Source organism: Echinops telfairi, unplaced genomic scaffold (genome assembly GCF_000313985.2).
Source record: "Echinops telfairi isolate 266 unplaced genomic scaffold, ASM31398v2 ScPeMD7_18;HRSCAF=68, whole genome shotgun sequence".
In the NCBI taxonomy this organism is placed as follows: Eukaryota; Metazoa; Chordata; class Mammalia; order Afrosoricida; family Tenrecidae; genus Echinops; species Echinops telfairi.
Window position 1 is genome coordinate 87,750,969 of NW_022103915.1, and position 9,073 is coordinate 87,760,041.

The 9,073-nt window shown below is 38.9% G+C and overlaps 1 protein-coding gene across 1 annotated transcript; it reads left to right on the forward strand.

Moving 5' to 3' along the window:
* The first annotated feature begins 860 nt into the window (after window positions 1–860).
* LOC101660630 (olfactory receptor 4Q3) lies at window positions 861–1,808 on the forward strand. The gene has a single exon (XM_004698856.1). The coding sequence runs from the start codon at window positions 861–863 to the stop codon at window positions 1,806–1,808; it is 948 nt and encodes a 315-aa protein (XP_004698913.1).
* Window positions 1,809–9,073: the final 7,265 nt, after the last annotated feature.

The window sequence follows — 9,073 nt, forward strand, 5'->3', positions numbered from 1 at the left end:
CCATTGCTGATCTGTTATGTTCCCTTCTTGGTTCACCCTGCTGTGTGAGTTCAGACTAAACTCACTCCTCCCAGTGTATCCACTGTATTTAGCTCTGTCACGGAGTGCTCCAGTGAGGGGGACATTATGTTTCGAGCTGTTGTCAGCCCTATAGTCAGTCCTTCCTGTGCCTTAGAAGCTCATGCAGAGACCTCATCCTCAGGGCTGGGTGTGCCAGTCTGGGGTTTAGTCCCTTACTCTCTCTCTCTCCTTCTTAGTTTGCTTCTGTATGGGTATTACAGGCCAGCCCCTCTTCTCAACCTGTAGGTTTAGTGTTGTCCTCTGTAGCACATAGTTCTATGGGTGGGGTGGATGCTCAGTTTGGCTCTGATTGGGGCCGGCCCTGTAGACCTCTCTGTTCATGAGTTGCTCCAGGTAGTTACACTGCCCTCAAGGTTTGGCGTGCTGTGGTGGGGTCTGCACTCACACTCCCATTTCTGTGGAGTGTGTTTCTATTTGTGATCCAAGATCATCCAATCATGGGGGTAAATGTATGGCAGGAGAAAGATGACCGTCTTAATGTATCATTTATTTCTCTTAGAGTATACTTATGGTTATTGAAAACCCAGAAGTGTATCATAGTTTATATCAGAAGAGGTAAAAAATATTCTATGTTATATCTGTATAGGAATGTACATCTTCTACCTCTCAGGACTTGAAGTTATTTTCATCTTGGAATATGATTTTACAAATGCCTGTGCTCATAATACTCATAATATGCTAATTCATACATATATATAATTATATATATAATTTCCATTGTCTTACTTAAGTCTCCCTCCATCCTTGCCTTCTCTAGGTCACCTGGTTTTCTTCCCTGTATGGAAAATGGCAATAACTCTAAAGTGTCAGAATTTGTCCTTCTGGGCCTATCATCCTCTTGGGAGCTGCAATTATTTCTTTTCTTAATATTTTTTATGATTTATCTGGCTATTGTCCTGGGAAACCTCCTGATACTGGTGACTGTGCGAGTGGATGCCCACCTACTCCAGTCTCCCATGTACTACTTTTTGGGCCATCTCTCCTTCATTGACTTATGCCTGAGCTGTGTTACAGTGCCCAAGATGTTAGCAGATTTTCTAAGACAGGGGAAAAGTATCTCTTTTTCCGGATGCCTGGCTCAGATCTACTTCCTTCATTTTCTGGGAGCCAGTGAGATGTTCCTGCTGACAGTCATGGCCTATGATCGATATGTTGCCATCTGTAATCCTTTGCACTACCTGACTGTCATGAACCGCCAGCTATGCCTTCAGCTGGTTTGTGCCTGCTGGTGTGGTGGCTTCATCCACTCCATCACACAGGTCACACTGGTTATCCAGTTGCCTTTCTGTGGCCCCAATGAATTGGATAACTTCTACTGTGATGTCCCACAGGTCATCAAGCTGGCCTGTATGAATACCTATGTGGTCGAGGTGTTGATGGTCTCCAACAGCGGTTTACTATCTCTCATCTGCTTTTTGGTCTTGCTATTCTCCTATGCTGTCATCCTGATGACTCTGAAGACTCGATTCCGACAGGGCCAGATCAAGGCCCTCTCGACCTGTGCCTCCCACCTCGCAGTGGTCAGCCTGATCTTTGTGCCATGCGTATTTATCTACCTGAGACCTTTCTGCAGCTTCTCTGTGGATAAGGTGTTCTCTGTATTTTATACAGTGATCACTCCCATGCTGAATCCCCTTATCTACACACTCAGAAATACAGATATGAAGACAGCTATGCAGAAGCTGAGGAGAAAACATGTGGCCTTCTGCTACCATATGGAAGGATGAATCGAGAGAGAGGACTTGAAAAACATATTCTTCGTTGGGATGCTCTCAACTCACGGAGTACCAGAAGATAACCGAATGAATGAAAATCACTTTGGTAACTTTGGGATAAATGCTAAAACAGCAGCTAAAAATTAAAACATACGGCTCTCAATCATAATTGGCAGGCACCAGTGGATTTTTTTGAGTGTTAAATATGACACAGAAAACTCAGAAGCACTTACTAGATCATGAATGATAACAGCAATTAGTTGAGTACTAGGGTTGGAGGACACTTGACAAATCAACCATCCTATCCCTTTTGTTTGCATGTGTTGCTGTTAGCTGCAGTCAAGGCAGCTTGGACTCAATGACCCTCTGTAGAGCAGAATGCAAGGAACACTGCTGGGTCCTGTGCCACCCTCACAATTGTTGTTATGTTTGAGCCCATTGTTGCAGTCACTGTGTCAATCCATCTAATTCAGGGTTATCCTCTTTTTTTAATTGCTCTATTACTTGAACAACCATAAAGTGCTTTTATAGGGACTGGCCTCTCCTGACTACATGTCCAAAGTACGTGAGACAGAGTCTTGCTATCCTCACCTCCGAAGAGCATCAGGCTGTATTTCTACAAAGACAGACCCTTTTGTTTGTTTTCTGTCAGTCCAAGGTATTTCCAATATTTCAAATGCACCTATTCAACTCATTTAACCTCTTAATTCCATTCAAGTAAAATAAATTATATCTCCATTTATTCCTTATTCCTCTAAGATCTAACAGCCCCTACATGTTGTTGGGAGAGACCAGTCCCTGGAGAAGGACATTCTGTTTGGTGAAACAGGAGCAGTGTAGAAGAAGAAGGCTCTTCCTGAGCTAAACTAACACAGTGGTGACAGCAATGGCCTTAAACAGAAGATCATGTTGTACTGCATGTTGCAGTATTTTGCTCTAATTTTCCTAGAGCTGCTAAGAGATGGAACCAACTCGATGACATCTTAGTTGTTCCAACAGCAGTCAGAAAGTTCCTTCTTATATCTCCTCAGAGTTTATCCTGAAGCTGTGTGAATTCCGTTTTTCCTTGCCTCTACTAGACCCTTAAAATTGAACTAGCTGTTCTCTATATATCAATACGTACCATGGAACCATGCTTTATATTGTGCCAAACTTCAGAAATGCAGCTGACCAACTCACTTGAATGATCAGATACCCTCCACCAAGTTTATATCTGAGAAACAGAAAGGCTGAGTGTCCTTGGATTACAGAAGCTATTAGTATTTGGTTTTAGAGGCTTTTCTAGGGGAGACCTGTCATTACATCTTGAGTTTTAAAAATATATATATTTATAGATTATAAACTGGCTCTTTAATTGATCATAAGGTTTATGAGCTTTGAGCTCTAAAGGAAATGAGAAAGTAAGCAAAACAAAACAAACCCCTGTGACTTAAGGCACTCGTTCACCTGATCCCTGACCTTTAGGTACTCATAGTTCTTATCGCCGAGCCTTCAAAGTGCTCTGAGCAGTCTGTCATATCACCAACCTTCATGGTTACAAATGAATTCAGAGTTCTTAAGTGACCTACCCAAGATTACTTAGAAAAAGTCTCATCAGCTTATGAAACTAGTAATTTTGTAAAACAAAGATCAAACTACTCTTTTGTTCTCCAGAGAGATTATTTATATAAATCATATGGATTAGTTGCTCAATTGCCACTATGTATGTTTAAAAGCTCCAAAAACAACAAACAAAACAAAAACATTCATTGTTGTCAGGTTGATGCTCGCAAGCAGAACTGCCGCAAAGAATTGTCCTGACTGCAAATCTTAATGGAAGCAGACTGCCACAGCTTTCTTCCAGGGAGTGGCTGGTCGGTTTGAACCACAAACCTTTTGGTTAGCAACTGCTTAGCCACTAGACCACCAGAGATCCCTTTTAAGTGTTCCAGAGATAGGTTGTAAGAAATCATGCTCACTTACATATTTAGCTATTTCTGATGTACAGCTTCTTTCAATAGATGTTATAGGGAATAGAAAGATACTTACTCAATTTATTAAATGAAAAGATAAAAATACACCTTTAAGCATATTTTTATATTAATCAATTTTATTTTCAAATTTGTCAGGGAGAGTTGTTTTCTGACTGCTGAAAAGCAAACCTCAGGACAAAGATTTAAACTCCCCCATTAGTGGAATTTATATCAGAACATTCCTTATGTTTGGAAAAAGAAGGAATTTTCATTTCTATGATGAGAGTAAAGACATTATCTTTAAGAAATTTTATGTCTGTCTGATCTACTCCTGTAGATCAGGAGTGATTTTTAATAGGATGAATAAGGATTGGAGTGGTATCCCTACTGCAGATCAAATGCCTCTCTTTACATTTAATTTCCCTCGAAGTTTTCACAGGACTGCTTTCATTAAAATGAATAGCCAGAAGAACAGACAGGCGGAAACCGCCAACCAGAGAGTTGGTAGTGTCAACCAGGCTCATGAATCTCAGGCCTTCTTTTAGCATTCCTCATTTCTTTTCTTCCCCCAAACCATTTTATTAGGAGCTAATCTAGACATTATACCGTGGCATAGTCCAATCACATCAAGCGATATTGTACAATTGCTACCCCAAATCAGTTTCAAAACACTTTCTTCCTTCTTGAACTCCTTGATATCAGCTCCTCCTTACCTTTGACCGCCCCCCCACCAGCATATTTTATTTTAGTAGTTGTGTCTATAGGTTCATCTAGCCCGGGTTTCATCTACCAAAAAACAGATAAACATGTAACAAAGATTCAAGAAGGCTACCCACAATGACAAAACGCAACTGAGATAAACCCCAAATTGAAAAACAAACAAACAAACACAGAAAATATTAAAAACCAGATCAATCCCATAGTTTATCAGAGGGGAGATCAAGTGACACCGTTGAAGTCAAATTTATCATTTTGTCTCTCCAATACTCTCTATCAGATAATCAGGTTATTTCACATCCCTCAATGACAGACATAAATCAATGGAGGTTTATTCCCTGTGCAAATCCTGCGAATATATTTTGGGCTTCCACTGTCATCCATAGCCTTATGCACACCAGAATCTCACAACTTAATTTATATAATTTGCAATCCTTGGATCATGAATAGTGGTATGCTTCTTCCATGTGGACTTAGTTGACATCTCACTTAGATGGCTGCTTGTTTGGAAACAAGACTTTGAGATCCCAGATGCTATTCTATCTGATAGCTGGACACCATTTAATTTCTTCACCACTTTTTGCTATAGCACCCATATCTTCCGTGTTTCCTTCATGAGGGCAAGTGTAGAGCAGGGCCTTGTTGTAAGAGCTAATTGTTTTTATATTGGAGCTAGGATTAAGTGCTGCATCAAAATCTATTCCTAGATCCTTAGGATTTTTCATTTCTGATATTTCTCTTTTTTTTGAAGCGAAGTTTAAGGTCTTTGAAAACCATTGTAAATGCTCAATTAATTGCAAATATTGGAAGAATTATTGCAGTAAACCAATTACTTTGTATATTTTCTTTTGCATCTTCAATTTTCCAATATTATTTAACAACTTACCTACATTAAATTCTCTTTATTAATATAATTGATAAAGTTTTCCTGACTGTTCATCACTAATACTATTTGAGTTTATGGAGCTTCAGAATTTACTTTTCAAATGCCCTGATCCTACTTTCAGGGTCTCCCTGAGCCTCTTCTTTGGGACTATACTCCCGAGGATGGATCATGCCAATGGTGTGTGCACCCTAAGATGGAGGGGTGGCAGAGAGTCACTGTGTGTAAATTATGTGGACAGAGTCTGGACATGTCGTTACAGAGTCTACATTTGTGCATGAGATCCTTTCATGGTGGAATCCTTTTAAGAAAATCCTTTTAAGGTATTATTACAACAAAATCAGTGTTGCCACACCAACATATGCCCCTGACTTAAGTGATATTTGTATTCTGTAACATCCATTTATTCATTACTCACTAATTATTTATTAATTGTGTACCCATTAATTCAATAATTACATCTGAGAACCTTAAGTGTACATAGGAATTCGGTAGACATCTTGCTATTTGGGTCTTCCACAAAGCATCAATATTGTTTTGTTGTGGTTGGATGCTGTTGAGTGAATTCTGAATCATAGCGGCCTGATATAAACATCAATAAGTAATCTAAATATCAATTAGAGAGTGTCTCAACATCAGCCAAAGGAAGGTGAGAAGTATTCTAAATATATGAGCCTCTGTAAGTGGGGGAGCAGTAGTTGTATAGAGTAGATATATACAGCACTTCTCTGTCAGTTTATCATACTGCCGTGGCTTGTGTGATGCTGCAATGCTGGAAACGACTTCACTGATATTTCAACTACAAGCAGGGTCACCAACGTGAACACATTTCAGTGGAACCTCCACACTACAAAGAAGAAATGGGCTGTCTACTTTGGAGGAATTCGCCACTGGAAACCTTATGTACAGCCTAGAAAGATTGTCAGAAACTGAAGGCCTAATGAGTGGAAGCAAAACTTTGTCAAAGATATTGCCAGAAGATGAGCCCTACATGCCAGAAGGCACTCAAAATATGACTGAGGAAGAGCTGCCTTTCAAAGTAGAGTTGATCATAATGACATGAATAGAGTACAACCTGTGAGAGTAAAGCCCTGGGCCTCCATTTGCTGATGGGGCAGGACTCAAAATGAGAAGAAATAACTGCGAAAATCTACTACTAGTCAGAATTTGGAATGCGCTACGTATGCCTCTAGGATAAGTGGAAGACATGAAATGGAATGTGTATGGTTTCATCTCCTAGGCCTTATCGAGCTGGAATGGACTGGTCTGGCCATTTGAATCAGAAAATCATATGATTTACTATTCTGGGAATGACACAATCAAGGTGAATGGCATTGCATTTATCATTAAAAGAGAAATTTCATGATTTATCTTGAAGTACAATGCTATCTGTGATATGATGATATCTATCAGCATTTAAGGAAATTTAATCGATATAAGTATTATTCAAATTTATGCTACACCAAACACTAAAGGTAGAGATCGAGAAATTGAAGAATTATAGAAATGTCCACAATGGATGTATGTATGTTTTGTGATAAGAGTTTTATGAGTCCCCAATAAAATTATTTGAAAAACAAAGAGAAATGCCTCCAGCCAGAAATTGATCTAACATGTAATTAATCTACATTGACAATTACTGGTGATTAGAATTCAAAAGTTGGAAACAAAGAGGAAGGGACAGTTGTTTGAAAATAGGGTCTTTGTGATATAAACAAAGTTGGGGATCACATGATAGAATATTGCAAGACCCACCACTTCTTCATAGCAAATACCTTTTTCAACGACTCAGACAGTGAATAAACACACAGACTTCTCCAAATGGAATACATAGAAATCAATTTGGTTGGAAAAACTCAAGATCAGCAGCTGAAATGGGACCAGAGCCTGACTGTGAAACAGATCACAAATTACTCATAAGTAAGTTCGAGTTGAATGTGAAGAAAATTAAAACAAGTCCATGAAAGCCAAAATAGAACCCTGAGTATATCCCCCTTGAATCTGAGACCATCTCAAGAATATATTTGCTGCATTGAAGACTAATGACAGAAGACCTGATGAACTGCAAAAAGATATCAAGAGCATCATTTGTGAAGAAGAAAAAGGTCTTTAAAAATACAGGAAAGAAAGAAAGGACCAAAGTGGATGTCAGAAGAGACTCTGAAACTTACTCTTAATTGTAGAGTAGCTAAGACAAATGGAAGAAATGATGAAGTAAATGAGCTAAATAGAAAATCTCAAAGGACAACATGAGAAAACTAAGTAAAATATTATAATGAAATGTGCAAAAACCCAGAGTTAGAAAAACAAAAAGGAAGAACATGCTCAGCATATCTTAAATTGAAAAAACTCAAGGAAAAAATGTGAGCCTTGAATTGCAATATTGAAAAATTCTATAGGCAAAATATTGAATGATGCAGGAAGCATCAAAAGAAGATGGAAAGAATACAGGATTACTGTACCCAAAACAGCTAGTCAACAGTCCATTATTTCAGGAGGTAGCATATGAGCAAGGACCAAGGAAGAAGTTCAAGCTGGACTGAAAGCATTAGCCAAAACAAGGTTCCAGGAATCGAGGGAATACAAATCGAAATGTTTCAGCTGATGAAGCACTGGAAGCACCCGCTTGTCTGCGCCAGAAATTTTGGAAAACAATTACTTGGCCAACTGACTAGAAGAGATTTGTATTTGTACCCATTCCAGAGAAAGGTGGCCCAAAAGAATGTGTACATAATAAAGCAATATCATTGCTGTCTCATGCAGGTAAATTTTTGCTGAGGATCATCCAATGATGCAACAGTACATTGACAGGGGGCTATGAGAGGTTCAGTAGAGAACATGAAACAACCACGGACCATGATTGCTGATGCCAGATGGATCTTGGCTGAAATCAGAGAATATCAGAAAGATAATTCCTTGTGTTTCATTGACTAGGTAAAGACATTTGACTGTGTGGACCATAATCAACTGTGGGTAATCTTGATAAGAAGGAGAATTACAGAACACTTCATTGTGCTTATGTGAAACATGAACATTGGTCATAAAGCAGTTACGTGAACAGAACAAACTGCATTGTTTAAAATCAGGTGTCCATAGACTTGTATCCTCTCACCATACTTATTCATACTGAGCAAATAATCAGAGAGCTGGATTATATTAAGAAGAATGTGACATAAGGATTAGAGGAAGGTTATTAACAACCTGCAATATGCAGATGACAGAACCTTGCTTGTTGAAAGTGCAGGACTCGAAGCACTTGCTGAGGAAGACCAAGGATTGTAGCCTTTAGTATGAATTGCAACTCAATGTAAAGAAAAGCAACACCATCACAACTGGAACAATAGGTAACATCTTGATAAATGCAGAAAAGATTGCAACTGTCATGAATTTAATCTCACTTGAATAATAAATGCTCTTGGAAGCAGCAGTCAATAGATCAAATGATTCTTTAGGCAAATCTACTGCATAGGACCTCTAAAGTGTTAAAAATAAGGTTGTTATTTTGAGGACCAAAGTATGCCTGTCCAATGCCATGGTATTATCTTTCTTTTAAAAAAAAATCAGTTTATTGGGGGCTATTACAGCTCTTATCACAATCCATACACCCATCCATTGTGTTAAGCACATTTGTACATATATTGCCATCACCATTTTCAAAACATTTTCTTTCCACTTGAGCCCTTAGTATCAGCTCATTTCCCCTCCTTCCCCTCCCTCCCTCCCTC